At 37.5% G+C, this 16,642-nt stretch overlaps 1 protein-coding gene across 4 annotated transcripts in view; it reads left to right on the top strand.

The window, feature by feature from the left end:
- The window catches only part of slc4a11 (solute carrier family 4 member 11), a 142,221-nt gene that overhangs the window by 96,461 nt on the left and 29,118 nt on the right, over positions 1 to 16,642 (top strand). For all 4 annotated transcript variants that reach the window (XM_023352326.1, XM_023352325.1, XM_023352323.1 and 1 more), the window contains 2 exons: positions 360 to 483; positions 6,275 to 6,484. In XM_023352326.1, coding sequence (XP_023208094.1) covers positions 360 to 483; positions 6,275 to 6,484 — 334 coding nt within the window. The remainder of the gene's footprint in view (positions 1 to 359; positions 484 to 6,274; positions 6,485 to 16,642) is intronic.

The following is a 16,642-nucleotide window of genomic DNA, read 5'->3' as shown; positions in this document are numbered from 1 at the left end:
TTTTAGAAAGAAGCTGAAGAAAATTCTTCCCGACAGGCTGGTAACCACTTCTGTGCTGTACGATGTTAAATATTTGCTGTTTTATCTTTTATTATTCTACCTTTTGTGTTTATAATGCTGGTTTTTATTGTGGTTTCTGATCTGAGAAAAGTGACAGATGAATATTTTTTTTTACTTCCTTCCAGTTGTGAGGTCACGTGTGAGCGAACACAAGTCTAGCCAGAAAATTTGAATGCTGTCTAACTGTTGCTCCACAGAAAGAGGTTAATCTATGGAAATGAAGGGCACCGCTGGTGGACTGAGGCACTGACATTTGTAAAAAAAAAAAAAAAAACTCCTCCTTCTTCCACTCTCTGCAGCTGCAACGTCAAACATCTCCAGAGGCGTCATGTGTGTATCTCTCGTCTGGAAAGGCCGCAAAACTGGGGGGAGAACTGCTGCGAGGTCCGCTATGTCATCCTGATACTCGCCCCGTCCAAAATGGTAACACCTGCGGCAAGATTTACATTTTATCCTTCATGATTCCGAATTGTATTTATTTATATATTTCTTTTACCTGTTTCTTATATTTAATGATTGTAATTTGTGTGTAAGATTTCCCAATTTTGTAACGCCAGCCATTTTGAACGTTGAATTTTTTCATTAATCATTAAAAATGCCAACATCAGGTTTTCTATATTTACTTGCAAGTGACTTGCAAAAGTATTCATGCCCCTTAAGTTCATTGGGATTTTCTGTCATAGATCAACACAAATTCCAGCAATAATAGTGAAGCGAAAGCAAAATGCTTTTCTACAAAAACAAAGCAAAAAAATAAAAAAATGTTACATGTAAATTAGGTATTCATCCTTTATTTGGACAAGCCTAACAAACACAGCATCACCAATTACTTCTCAAAAATACTTCATTAGTAAAAAGATCCAACCTACATGTGAATGCATCTCAAAGAGGAAAGTCGGTCTGCACAACCCCAGAGTCCAACCAACAAGATGGTTCAGGAGAAAATTCAAAAATATATAATATACAGCTCTCACTTTGTATCTTTGTTTATTCTTAATGTGGGAAAGAGGAATGCACTTTAAGTGAGTGCTGTTATCAATATTTGCTAATTTGTCTGACTATAACTCCAACTGTTTATGTGAAATCCTCCTTTGTTTGTTAGAAAACGCTGGAGAACAAACAGCATCATGGAGACCAAGGAACAGGCCGGGAGGTTCTGAGAGGAAGCTTTGGAGAAGTTAAAAGCAGAGATAGGATATAAAACGATATCTGTCTTTCAAAAACTTACATTCTACAACAAAACCTGTTGTGACATGGCCATCTACCTCTGGACAAATGTGGATGGTAGAAAGAAAGCCATTAGTGAAAGAAAATCTAAGACCCATTTGCAGCTTATTACAAGTCACAGTTTATTTTCATAATATGCTTAAAGTTTTCATCTAAATATTTATTGGGGATTTAGATAAAGATTTGTTTTGTTACATTTTTGTATTTATTTTTTTTATTGTCGAATCTCCTTTTGTTCCATCAAAACGTGAAGTATTTCTGGCAGCCATAAAACAGCTCAACCTTTCTGTTCCTTTCTGCTCCATCTCGAGCTTTTAGCACAAATACATACCTGGATAAATGCATTCACAGTTACACATCACTCCCCTGTCGTCAGAAGGCTGAGTGTTGCCCCATTCCAGCAAGAAAGCCACCTCCCAATATCTGCCTTTTATTGCTAGAAAAACCAAACATTTTTGTCTCATTCTGTCCTCGAGTACTTCATTTGCCCAAACCGACAAGAACACACCAGTTTCACCAGTATGGTCATGCATGGTGGAGAGGGGGGAGGGGCTAGCCTGCAATCAGAGATGCCTCAGCTAACTATAATATATTTTCAGCTTGTTTGAGTATCTGGTCTCTATCTCATTTTCCCACACCAGCCCTTATTTATTTTTGTTCCTTTTTGTAGTTCCTGCAGGATTCTCCTCGCCGGTCTTAGAGGCAGCAATCAAAGCCACTAATGGCATTCTGAGAGACATTATTCTGAGCCCCAAGTAAACACAAAGACCTATTATACCTCAATTATGCTTTATGGTGACTTCCTCTGCAAGAGAACATCTTTGAAGGGGCACGATGATAATAATGAGAATTTCTCTGCTCGGCGAATGTACAGTATGTTAATCTATATCCGTCTTGCTGAGCATTTTCCATCACTAGTCAGTCAACAACCCTCAGAGAAGTTGTTTTTCTTTTTCTTTGCTTAATTGCCCACGGTAAATATATTTAGCATGCAAGAACTTTTAGATTTTTTAAAATTATTATTATTTCATTACTTGGTTTCATGTATGGTTTCACAACAGTGTGAATATCCTCTAAAAATGTCAACATTTTGAGGCGTTACCGCCGCAGCCTTCAACATATTTTCTAGGGTTTTTATGCATCTAGGGACCATCATAATAGTGACGCTCAAGGAAAAAGATGCAGGGCTTTCATTTCCCCTCATTTTCATTCATCTTCATTTGTTAATATTTAAAAAAATTGCCTAAATTTGATCATAGTTTGGCTTAATAGCTTAAAGGTGATTTGTAAGCATTTGATTCAGGAAGGCAGCTTCAGTTACAATTTAGTCAGAATCAGTTTTGATGGGATAAAAATAAATGGTAGACGGTCACATGTCTGTGAAACATTGGTAAATACATAGAGAAGCTTATCAAAATATTTTGTTCCAGCCTCTTTTAAGCTTCGTCTTAAGCCATTTACCACACGACTGCTGAACATCCCCACAACAATATGGTGACAGTTTTTCTGGACCTTTTCCACTGTTGCTTTTCGATAAGGCTGTTCTGTTTTTCTTCACAGTGGGAGATTTGGTGCCGAGGATTCACTCTCGCAGTCAGAGCTGTGACAGAGGGTTTTCAGGGTTACTTTTCTCTAGAGAGCACAAAAGGCAGAACAAGCTGCGACAAAATATGTTTTAGAAATCCATGTTCTGTGAGAATGTCTCCTCGATGACTGGTTTTTGTGCTCATCAAAATCACTCAACTGCAACATACAGGTCAGATTGCATAGAAACAACACTTACACATACAAACACATTTTCTCTTTACACATGGTCTAAAAGTAACAGACGGTAACTCAAATCTGACTTAAGCAGATTTCAGACTTGGAAAAACGTCTTGGACTCAAATCTTATTTTTATTCAAATTCAGAAATACTTTATTGATCCCAAAGGGAAATTAAATGTCGTCTCTAATTTTGACTTTGAGCTGCTTCTATTTTCTCCTCAGTCCCTGAAGGCTTGTTTTTTTTTTCTTATTCAACACTTCCTTTAGTTCACTGGTGACACAAAGCTTGATATTAAGGAATCATTTCACTGTTCTGGTGGGGACGGTGTTGTCCACACAGAAGTTTATGTACTCGGTCACACACCCAGTCATGGCACTAATATCCTCTTCACGTGGCTGGCAAAGAGCAATCCAATCTTTAGCCTAGAGATGACATCAAGTTGGGGTGTACACCACAGGCCGACACTGACATGATACACTCATCCTCCTGTGAAAGGGCAGATTAGATTTGTATATTGTTCTATATGACTTATAAACAATCTGTCCCTGTTAGCTGTAGTTTCATAATAATGACCACACACTCCTCTTGAGCTGAACTTTACATAAAAATGACTACAGAACAAAACCACACACATGCAGTGCAGCAGGAGTTGCCTCCTTTCCTCCAAAATCTCTTTTCATAGGATCTTCCAATGTCCCCACACTACCGGCCCAAGTCTGCAGCTCAGGGTTTTCAAAGAGAGTTATGCCTGTAAAGGCGAGTTACTTCCTCGTTCATGATTTCTTTAAGAGAATGCATCTAAAACAGTTTGTGTTGGTGAAGCTGGGTTTCAAAACAAGAACGTCTGAAAATACTTTGAGGGATTATTAAGGAAGCAAAAAACATGAAGCCAAAAAAAGCATCTGAAAGCGCACGCACACACCCACATGTGCACGCACGCGTACAAAAACCTTCATAAAGGTTTTGCAGACTTTGAAGTCTCAGTTTATTCTCCTGCTGTTCAGCAAAAAGTGCACAAATGTGGATGTCAGTAATGTTTCATTTGAGCTAACCTTTACCTCACTTCAAAATTCAACATGTAGATTTAAATTTGGAAACAGGTTCTGGAATCAGTGCTTTAACACAGAGTTCTCTATCAAAACATGAGATTTTCACCGTAAGCAACTACAAAATTAGCACAGGGATTGCCTCAAAAGGCCATAAGATGAAGAGGTTCAGTGGATGTCAAATGGCCCAAAAGATCAAAATTAATGGTACCGTTTAATGAAACTGTTTGCCCCATACAGGTTCCTTCTGTTTTTGATTTTTTTTGTAACATTCAGATAAAAAATGCAGTATATAACATAAATGTTGATTTTCTTTATTGCGGGGAGCAAAACCTGCCATCAAACATTTGTATTGATGGAACTGCAGAATTATTTTATATAAACGTACCATATTGTATGTTTTGAAACAAGGGCAGTCTGTTCGTGGTCACACCATAGCATTTCAAGTTGGGTTTTTATCTTTGCTCTGCTGCATAGTCCAACCAAGGTTGAACTTAAGGTCACCCAGGGACGCTCACTACTGTTCCATATTTTAACTTTTATTGGATATTTGATCTCACATGAAGTGCCAAAACATCCAAAAGGACTTTTAACCCTTTCCCGTCACTTTGTTTCTCATCTGATCTTTAATTGCCTTAGCATAAATTAAGCAAGACGCGACGGCTGAAGGTTCTCATTAAGACGGTCCGTTCTACTCGTTACATCCAAACGAATCAAAAATAATCTTAAGAAAGGCATCCCTAATGCCACGGCAAAAAATAACGTCTCAGAACTCCAATATCAAACAGAAGTCGACATCTGGCAAATGCTGTCTGTCCACCTTGACTCATCTGAGCATGAGGCATCACTGATGCAGAGTCCTCCGTTCATCATTGGTATCCTGTCAGTGTGGAACATGGCACACACATCAAGTTGTGATGGAGTCAGGTCACTGCACAAATGTGGGCACAAATGGTCTCTGGTTTCCTGTTGATGCCTCTCAAGTCCTCCCTCATTCTCCCATGACCCATTATCCTGCAGAAGGGATAAAGGAAAAGCTGGAGCTGCGCAGCGAGCTCAGGTTGTTGCTCCCTTTTTTGGTTTCCCTCAGTCGCTGCACTCAGTTACGTTTGGCTAAACTTGCTAACTAATTGGAGGCGATTCCAATCCAAAAACATCGGAGTTTATTTCGAATGGTATTTGAGTAATGCTTAAAATGTTATTGCGTCTGCACAGAAGTCGGCCATTACTGACACAGAAAATGGAGGCCACCAGTCTTCTATCTGTGTGAAACATGTACCTATAGCAACATAGCTAAAGGCATCGGTGGCTGTTAAAATGGAAATATATTTTCTTATTTAGTTTTTAAAGAATCAAATGAAATAGATTTCTTTTATTTTTAATATCAGTTTAATCACTTTACTTATAAATTAACGAGATGACCGGTCAACTAAGTACCTAATAAATCATGTTATTTTTCTACTTATATAAATATTTTTAATGGTTTATGATAAAAAGGAGCATTTTATGGAGCACTGTGATGTAATAAAACCATTTGGAGTTTTATGTATCAGTGAAATTGTTTAAATAGAGCTTTCTGAGATCAAAGATAAAATGTACGACAAAAATAATGTGCCAGACTAACAAAAGATATTAACTTTGAGATTAAAGTTGTAATAGAGAATAAAGTCTTGATGATGCAGGAATAAACTCAAAATTCTACCAGAATAAAGAAGCAACACTAAGAGAATGAAGTAGTAATTTTATAACGTCTGCACTAAAAAGTTGACTTCAAAAAGGGGAAATGTTGAGCCTTTCGTTATATTTTGGTATTTATAAATACAGTATACTTAATATTTTAACACATCAGCCCCAAATTGTCATCAGTTGTAGGACTTTGATACAATTGTACAAACTACAGAGTATTTTGAAGAAAGAATCACAGACTAGACTGGTCATAACTCTATCAAAGTTTTGCTCTCATTAAAACAATTTTTTTCTATTAATTCCATGACTTTCTAGCAATATTGTGTCTTTTGTTGTGCTAATATTATGACATAATTTTAAAAAAATCTTAGTCTGGCTCTGTCGCAAAAAAAATCCCCTTTTTTCTAATAATAATTGAAGCAAACTTTAAAACAGTAGGATAGCCTGTGTGATACAATCAGTGTTTGTCATTTTTCTGTCTCTCGTAGAAAAGCACCAAGACGGCGATGGAGCTGGGCAGGACGTTTGGCACCCTTTTCTCTGACATCTCCTTCAGGCAGAAGCTGCTGGAGACAAAGACGCAGGAGGAGTTTAAGGAGGCTTTGGTGTTCCAGAGGCACCAGCTCACAGCGGCCAACCAGCAGCCCATCGCTCTGGGGAAGAAGGAGACAGTCCCCCGCAATCACAAACCTCTCAAGGTGCACTGCAAAAAGTCCCCTTTCAAAAACAAGAAAAAAAAAAGTACAAAAATAGGGTATCATTTTTTTTTTAAATAAGAAAAATTATCTGCATACAGAAAAAGAAAATTTATCTTGTCAAGATTTTCCAAAACACAAAAAAATATCAAACCAAGATGAATCTACAAATACCTTAAAATTTGTGTATTTTTACTTAAAACAAGCCATTTTTACTTGTACAAGTAAGATATATTATCTTATTTTAAGAAGCATATTCTCAATAAAGAAAATGTTACTTGACATTGAATTGAAACATCTAAAACTAGTTTACTTTTATTGCTACGAAGGATTAAAATATCTATTTTGTCATAGCATATTTTATTCAAGGTTCTTATGCTAAGGCAAAAATCAATAAATTGATCCTGTCAATACTGGAACAAGAGATGTTATCGGCCTTTTGGAATGAAGACATGAGTTCAATTACTTTTCACTTCTTTATTATGTTTAAGTTTCACATAAACACAACAAAACATGACTACTGGTCAGGATTTAAAGGCTGGATGGGCATCTGATTCTGAAACAATCCCGTGGAAAGACAGAACAGTGAAAACTCTAACTCATCTGCCGCACTCATAAGAGTCAAGCAAACCAAATTGTCCAATGCAAAAAAAATCTTGGGATTAGACGTCAACAGTATTAATATAGGAGCTTATTCCGCAATGAACTTCTTCCAATCAGCCATAGCCTTTCATATGTGGAAGTCTTGTCTCATTTATTCATGGCGTTCTCCAGACATCTGTCAGCAGCACAGAAAGGAGTGGCCACACACACGTGCTCAAAGGTGTAGTAGCACAATATGATGTACATCACACTACCAGTCCTCCTTTCAGTAGATCAGGACAGGCATGGTTCCAATGGCCGGTAGGCAGTTAGTTTTACGATCACCACAGAGCTGAAAAGTGGTCTTGTTTGACTGAAGTTGTTGGGTCATCTGCTAATTGGAGCACATACAGAAAAACAATCGCAAAACAAACCACGTTTTAGGGACTGTAATCAATGTAATGATGAAAAAGTATCATAAATTTCTTACCTCAAGAATGTGAAGGACAGCGTCACTCGCCACTCCCAAAGTTTCTTGTAGATGGTGCAATTCGTGATGGAGACGTGTCTGGCAAAGGCTTCGCCATGGCAATGGCTTGGATTACTTGAAAAACAAGTCTGTCTTTAGTTCATTTGCTCAAATACAATAATATAGGAATTCAAGATGCCAAGACAAAGTCATTTTAATTACTTAAAAATGACTTAATTATTTAATAGTGTGTTAACACTGGTTTTAGCACAGATTCTATAAAGGAGACACTACTTTAGAGTCATGGCTTTAAACACAATTCACAATGAAGCCTACAATCACCTTTATATGTCAACGGAGGCCTCGTTATTTTTTGTAAACGCCATAGAACTGAGTCTCCTTTTTGTTATGGCCAATATTAAATACCCTTATCTGATGGCAAACAGACCCAGATAAAAACTCAAACTAAATTAAGCTTTAGTAGAGTTTATTACAATTACTTTCTGATTAGTTTCCAATTTGGGAAGCTTTTAAAAGGCAATTCCACATAATTTTTTACTACATCACATGTGTTTAATCTGCTTTATTTGAATAATAAAAAAAACAATACCTACACTGTTCAAACCTGTACTAGATTATTACACTAATAGTAAAATCATTCAAACCCTGTTTATTTCTGAAACTTGTTTCTGATTTGTAAAATAAAGTGCCATGTTAATGATTATTCTTCAAACTGGAACTACTTAAATTCACAAATCAAAAATAGTGTTTGAAATATCCTGCAAACAGTGTGGAATAATCTAATCAAAGCTTTAAATCTAATTGCATTTAAGTTTTGAAATGACAGCAGATTAAACATCCTCAAGCCTAATATTAGTGAAATATTAGGCAGAATTGCCCTTTAGTCATTTCCCAAATCAGAAGCTGCAAATGAGAAGCCAAAAAAACAGAAGCTACCAAAAACTTGTCAATGTTATTTTTAAGCAATAGCTGTTGAGGTTAATGACTGTTCAGAGCTCATATTCACAAGAGCAGCTCTTTAACCCGCAGGTAGAAATTGGCATACCATTACATGCTAACTAGCTTCAGAAGTAGCTTATCTTACAAAGACAGACAACTGCAAATTGTCTGTCTCAGCACCTTATACACAAAAAGGTCATCCATCCTCATCCATGTCCAACCAAGATTAGAAAATTTGCCAAAAGTCAATCTTATAAAAAGTGCAGTAGATAATGGCTAGGCTGATGCAACTGAATTAACGTTAATCAGTGGAGTTAAACGATCTCTGGAGTTGCCGTTAGTGATGTGCGGATTGATAGTGAAATATCGATTCTTCCGATACCAGAACTTAGTGCTTTAAAATCTGTTTTCAAAATTGGGGGAAAAGGGGATTTTGGGTAGCATTCACACATTTTGTAGAGGCATCGTAACAGTATGAATTATTTCAAGCAAAATGAACATCTATATTTAGTTTGCTTCTTTGCTTTAAGTTTATTATTTTTCAACTACGTCTTCAACAACTTGAATCCCTAACCCATGTTTAGCTAAAGTGTTTAGACACCACAAACTATTTAGCATTTTGTCACACAACAACCACAGTCTTCATTGTATTTTGTTGGGATTTTATATGATACATCATCTCAAAGTGATGGAAGCCGCTGATTTTGTATTAATGACAATTAATAGTGCGTTCAGTCCACCTGAACGCACTATTAATAATGACATTCTGAAAAGTGTGGCCTGGATTTGTATTTACTTTTCAAAGTTAATACTTTATAGAAACAACGTTCATTGCTTTATGCATCTATATTTCTTTTTCAAACTATGGATGCAGAGTGTCTGGAAACGGAAGGGTTTAGATGAGATACTTGGGTTTCTGATGTATCTTGACTTTGACTCTTCATTCTCATTTTGCAGTATCCTGTTTTATTTTGGTTCTATCTGCTCTATGTCCTTCTTATGTCTTGTTTTCATCTGTTTATTTATTTTTGTCCATCTGACTTTGTATTTGAGTTATTATTGTGTTCAGTAGTGTTCTGTTTGTGTATTTGTCTCTAGCCTTTGGTCTGTGGATACATACTTATCAAGTTTGTGTTCACTTCTTTAACCGTATTTCTGTGTCCTCTGTCTGTTTTGGGTCGTCCTTAGAGCCAACAACATTGTCACAGCGTTTTGTGGGGATTGGTGTTGGTGTTTTTCATCAGACATACCTTTTTTGCTTTTACACAGCAAAAGCACAAAATATATATGAAAAAAATGTGTCTGGTTTCTAGTACAAATATCTTAGATCACTTGAAATTAGTCCAAACTAACTTGTAAGTAACGTTTTAGCAAGTTATGTGAGTTTCAAACAATTCCTTAATATTAATATAAAGTACTACAGTAGTTCCATTGGCAAATTATTTCACTTATAAAAAGACATTTTTCCAGTGTTATAAGTGAAATAATTTGCCAATGGAACTAGTACCTTTTACTAATATTAAGGAATTATTGACTTGAAACAAGCTCATATATCTTCCTGAAAAGTTCATTTTAAGTTAATGCACTTAAATTTACACAAAAGACATCTGCACTAGAAACAAGATAAAAAATACTTGGTAAAATTTCATGATTTTGCTCAGGTCAAAAAGTTTAAGTTCATCTGATCAGAGCACATTCTTCCATGTTTGCTGTTTCCCCCACCATTTGTGCTTAACTGTGTACGGTGTATTTTATATCTTTCTCCTCACTATGACTTGACACTTTTACAAAAAGGCCAGATTTGTGGAGTTCATGAGTAATTCTCGTCCTGTCAGCGGATGCTCCTGCTTGTGCTGTGGATCTCTGCAGTTCCTTCAGCCTTACCACCTGCCTCCTGGCTGCTTCCCTGATTAATGTTTTCCTTGCCCTACTTGTCAGTTTCAGATAGACTGCCATGCCTTAGTAGGTTTGCCACACACTTTCCATTTTCAGATGATGGATAGAGCAGTGCTCACTGAGGTCCCAAACCTTTCTTTAACTTCAGAAGTCACCTAATTAATAAGTAGAGGTGACTTCTGAAGGTGTTTTCACACCTGATAGTCTGGTAGACTCGGTTTGATTGGGACCAAAGTTGCAACATTTTTACATTTTCAACTGCTGTGGTTTGCTTTCACACCGCACTGAGTCAAACAAACCAAAGCTGTTCATCCTCTCGCTTTCTGCACCATAACCACCAAAGGAAACAACAGGGAAATCTCTGAAGACACTGAGCACAACTTCCATCTTCAGAAAAGGATTTCTCTCAAGTCCTTTCTTCCACTAGCCCTAGACTCGCATGTTTGTATTGCGCTACAGTCCACTTCCTGCTTTTGGAGTGTTTACTGTTCACAAAGGCATTCGAACCGTGCCAGAGTTCACTTTAATCAAGCCGAGACCTAGATATTTAGTCACACCAAAGTTCCTCAAATGAACGTTTTAGACAGAGTTGGATTACAGTGGACTGAACAAATGAGTGGAGCCAGTGTTCACTGCCTGCAACACTGTGAACACTACAAGCCACTGCAGCTCGAACTTTTCCTAAAGCGGCGCCTCATTCTTTCATACCACCTGTCACCCTGTCCTGCTCACTCAACTGGCTTTACTCATTCATCTTTTCTCTCCTCCTAATCAATCAGCATCAACTTCTGTCAGGCCTCCTCAGTGGGTAAATGACCTTACATCTCAGTCCTGTCAGAAGCCACTCCACCCCTTAGCTACACAAACACCCACGCACATACACACACAAACACATGCACGCCAGAGGGGCTTTATTCAATTCCACGGACCAACATCACCTCCTAATGTTACCTTGACAAGCCGTGGCTCCTAGACATTTCCCTCGTTTTTTTGTTTTTTTTGTCCTTGTTTCTTGTAGTCGCTCAGTATTTTGCCAGGTATTTATCCCAGGTCCAAAAGGGCTCAGTGCCACTCAGAGAAAAAGATTGGCACTAAGATTTTTTAAATAAATAAATAAAGGTAGAAAAAAGTGGGGGCTTGGGGAGGGGGAAATTTGAGCCATGGCAGTAGTTGGAGCAGGTACAATCAACAGCAAAGCGATAGTTAAAAAATAAGTCAGCAGAAAACTGCCTTCTCATTCCTTCACATCAGACCACCCACAGCATACCCCTAACTCATACTTAAAAAAAAAAATAAAAAAAAGCCAAATTGTTGATGCTTTTCCTTTCCATTGCCTCACACTTTTGACCGTTTGGAGCGAATGGTAAACAGGTGGACAGTAATTCCCTCTCTGAGACTTTATGTTTATCACACATGAGCCAAAAGCCGGTGATCATCCCCCGCCCCCGCCCCATACGGAGACACACACTCACACGTGTAAGTATGCGTGGCCTTATAAAACCAGCAAACACAAAGGGGAGCAAAATGCTGATGCTGTTTGTTTTTATGTTCTTCACGTCGAGCTAAATTGCTTCGTTCTGCAAAATGCCATCAAAACTTTTTACGATGACAAATGAGGCAGGAATGATTATCCTGCTCCCATAATTCCTCTCCTCCTTTCACTTAACTGTGTAAAGTCATGCTTAACAGGGAAATTAAACACTGGCTAATTGGATAATTTGCTTAATAAGCTCAATCAGGACTTCACATTTGCTCTGTGGCTAGTGCAACCTGAAAGCTCATATTTTCAAGGAGCGCTCTCCCGTCGAATCACGTGGCTGTCGTCGAGCTAATTCCCTTTTCTGACCGCGCTAAAAATTCACCAAGTCCTCCATTCTGGACTGCCGCCGTCATCGCTCTGTCATCCTTTATTGTTCTGGGGACAGAGATCTCTCTGGTGAACGCGCGCCTTAATGTGACCATACCGCTTCACTCACCTTGTTTTGGATTACAGAACTTTTCAGGGCTACCTCATTATGGCAGATGACTCAGATTGTGGGGCTTAAATCATCCCTGAGAGAGCCTCGTTTGGAGTTACCAGTGTCTTTTCTGAGTCATCAAATAGGTAATTTGAATCAAAATCTGTCACGGTCCACAATTAGGGCAAAGAATGCTAAAAACATCCAGAATTAGATTCAGCCTTTGTGTTCTTACAGTTGTTTTATGGGGGCAGTGTTATGTAAAATCTACTTTTTTGAGCTTTACATAATATAATTATAATTTCATTCTCTCATCACAAACAAACCTGGAGTGTTGCCATGATTCTTTCGTGCATGTTTTAGTAATTCTTTAATCTCCCATGGCAACCATTAAGCTGCTCAAAACATTTGGATGGACCTAGCTGCCCCTTCGAGGACAAAGCTCCTACCCAAAGCTGTAATTTCCAAGCTTCCCAGCTTCTGCCTCACAGAGCAGCTCCTCCACTCAGCTCCTTCAGACTAGCCAGCAGCAATTGGCAACAGCTGGTGGGACTACATATCTGCTGAGCTCACTGCTACATCTCAGTAAAACACTGGTAAAATGTTGTTAAAGAGTTAATACACCGTGTTCCAAATTATTATGCAAGTGATATTTTCTCAGATTTTCTTAAATGGTCAATGCAAATGATGGTCAGTATAATTTTCAAGTCATGAACTATTACAGTATAAATCAAATTTTACTGAACAAAGCTCCCTTTTCGTCAGCAGAGATCTGTGGCCTGCTCACCAGACAAACTAATCAACCGGCTCTCTGAAATTAGTTACAGTGATTCAAAGAGCCCTGACACACAATACCATCTATAAATTTAATAGCACAACAAAAAATTAAATCTTTACAGCACTTAAATCCAATTTGCATAATAATTTGGAACATGGTGTAAACAAGCCATGTTCTGATGACTTCCTAAAGGCGGAGTTTCAGAAAGAGCAGGAGTTTCTTAAAGAGACAGAGGCCCGGGGCGTGCCATGGTGGCATAGTGGTTAGCGCGACCCATGTTTGGAGGCCTTGAGTCCTCGACGCGGCCGTCACAGGTTCGACTCCCGGACTCGACGACATTTGCCGCATGTCTTCCCCACTCTCCTTCCCCCTTTCCTGTCAGCCTACTTTCATATAAGGGACACTAGAGCCCACAAAAAAAACCCTGGAGGGTTAAAAAAAAAGAGACAGAGGCCCAATTTCAAGGCGTTAAATCACAAAGTCAAATTTCTTTCAAGTGATACAGCACAGACCAAAGGTTTGGACACACCTTCTTATTGAATTCAATGAGAAGGTGTGTCCAAACCTTTGGTCTGTGCTGTATTTGACATATGTAGCATTTTTATAACAAATAAAGGTTGTACTTGATTGTACTTTAAAATGGTATCCATTTTATAAATACATAATTCTGCCCATGTAAGACACAAAGAAGCTGACTAAAACATTTTAGTCAGTTGAAATAAATATGTGAATTTCTTTTCCCCCTCATCCCCTAAAACTTGTAAAAACCTCATAACTGAAGCATTTCCAGCAGTGTTCTTTGATGCATTGTTTGGCGAGTACAAAAACAGGAAGGGGTTCTTATCTGACCTCTTATACTGACTTCTCTGACAAATTTTCTCTGTTGGAGACAACTGAGAGGCGAAGAAAGTAGAAGAAATCATTTTTCAAATACATGTCAGGTGGCTGTATTTAGGTAGCATTGACACAACAAAAATACTAAAACCTACCAAGTGTTTTAGTCTAGTTTCTGATACCAATACACTACTACACTTCAAATAAGACACGACTAAAACACTAACATATAAGCCACTTGTCATCAAGATTAAGGAGCTTGCATTAACTTGGGAAAGATGTTTTGTTATAAGGGACATAAAGGGTTTTTTCATTCATGTTTCACATGTAAACTGGTCATCTTTACATCCTACCAGTTGTTTTCATCATTCTTGTTGGGCCTTTCTCACTGTGACCATCTCCCAACACAACACAACATGTCTTGACAACACAAGTGTCCCGCAATCCAATGTCTTCAAAAGTGCTGGCAGTATACTAATAGTGGCAAATCACAAACAGTTGTGTCTGTGAAGTTTCCTCGCAGCATCACATGGGAGAGTCACGTTCTATTGATTTTCAAAGACTTTGGGCTGAAAACCTGTGGATTGGAAGACAATGGGTTTCTGCTGCGTTACCTTTTGACTGTGAGGTGTGAACGCAGGATAGGCTGAAAACAACAATCTCTAAAATACTCCAGGATCATATTCACAAACAAAGGTAGTACAGTGTGGCGCCTGAAAGATTTAATGAGATGTAGTGAGTCAGAAAGTCAAATATTTTGTAGCTTCCACAACTTTTGAAACACACAGCAGCCATATTGGTTACAGGTGTCATAAACTAACCTGTAGTTTATGACATATGTTATAAACTACATATTTATGACACCTTCTTAGAATTTGTGATTTTTCCAATGAATGCGCTATTAAACCACAACATTCAACAAAACGTTTAGGGAAAAAGAACTGTATTTTTTATCGCCTTTTCTATCGTTTGAAGCACAAACCCCCCAAAACAAGCAGCAAACATAAAGACCTAGTCCAACTATATACATTTTCATCTGCAAGTTTGATATTAATTTGTGTATCTGATATACTAAAGTAGTACCTTTCAGTTTCATGCACATCTAGATCATATCAACGACATAACTTGATAAAAAAAAAATCACTATTTAAACTTAGCAGACACTCTATATCCTGATAAAGATTCACTCACCTCAGCATGCTGAATGCCTGGAGCAGCAATAGGTGATGGCAACTTTATGAAAATTCAGTTATTTATTATTTGACCCCTTAAGGGCCGACATAAGTCATGTTTCCATTACAAATCTGCACATAACTTTATCAGTGTTACATTAATGTTAAAAAAAACACAGTTTTGATTAAATAAACAATTAAAATTACACATTAATAAGTTATTAAAAAATATGATGTCATGATCCTCGTGCTACTTGCTTTCGTCTTCTTGTGGTTTTCACCAGTGGCAAGATCGGGTTGTTGCTCTTGTGACTTTGTGTGAGGTCAAAAATGTATTTTCATTTTAGTTTTGAAAACTTAACCAATTTCAATATGGCAAAAAAAAAAACACCTCATCCTAGCGCCAAAACTTTTTATTGAAAAACAATATTATTTTTTTTAACATGAGTGTTAAGCAAATTTATTTTGGAAATGTCAAAAGTTGCAGCTTTAGATGATTTAAGGGGCATCAGCTGTAGATGATCTGAAGTTTCCCAAAGTTCAAATCATGAGGTTTGGGAGAAAAAATAAATGAACAAGACAGCAATCTAACACAGCCCTTCTTGAGGCAATAAAACAATGTGAATTTGACTCCCATCATTCCAAAACGTTCCAATACATTGCTTAGAAAAAAGAGGGGATACAAAGTGGCACGCACTTTTAAACGACATGATGAAATGTTCAACAAAACGCACTTAATTTCATGGTTGTTTTTAATGTTGCCAACATACTTAGAGAAGGCAAGCTGAATACACACATGTAGTCCACCACACACAGTCAAACCCATGTGAACAAATGGACATGTTTACCTCACTGCCTTGTTAAAGCTTATCCTGGTTAACGACATCTAGATACCCTCCATTTAGCAAAAAAAAATGTTGAGTGGATGTCCAAAAACAGCAGAACTTTTTAGTTTTCTTCCAAGTTTCCCTCTTTGCTTTTTTCCCACCATGTAGACTTAATTAATAAGAGTTTTCTTCGAGCTAATGTTATGACATGTCAAATACCTAAAGGCTCTAATCTGAGGTGCTGTTAATTGGTCATTTCTGAGGCTTGTAACTCTAATGAACTGCTCCTCTGCAGTAGAAGAAACGTTGTCTCCTGGGGCGCTCCTCATGAGACACATTTTATCACAGTGTTTGATTTTTTATTTTTTTTTAATAACTGCCCTTTGAAAACATTTTAAAGTTCCTGTAATTTTAGCTGACACTAAATATCTTAAAGATATCTTGAGATTTCAAATAACTTGGTTAAGAAATGCCTTTAAATGAATTACGACGATGGTGGAACAAAGTCGTTTGTAGATCTATGAGCAACATCATCACTAAACCAAATAGTACATGCTTAAAGGAAGCTAACATTGGAGCATAATTAGATTTTTAGATCACCTCAGTGTATATTATTGCAATTTTACTTGATACATTTTAACTACAACCTTTTACATCACAGTTATTCACCATAAGTGTGAAGTAG

The sequence above is a fragment of the Xiphophorus maculatus genome, chromosome 19, assembly GCF_002775205.1.
Source record: "Xiphophorus maculatus strain JP 163 A chromosome 19, X_maculatus-5.0-male, whole genome shotgun sequence".
Classification (NCBI taxonomy): Eukaryota; Metazoa; Chordata; class Actinopteri; order Cyprinodontiformes; family Poeciliidae; genus Xiphophorus; species Xiphophorus maculatus.
The sequence above is the reverse complement of the archived record's forward strand: the minus strand, read 5'-3'. Positions and strand labels throughout refer to the sequence as shown.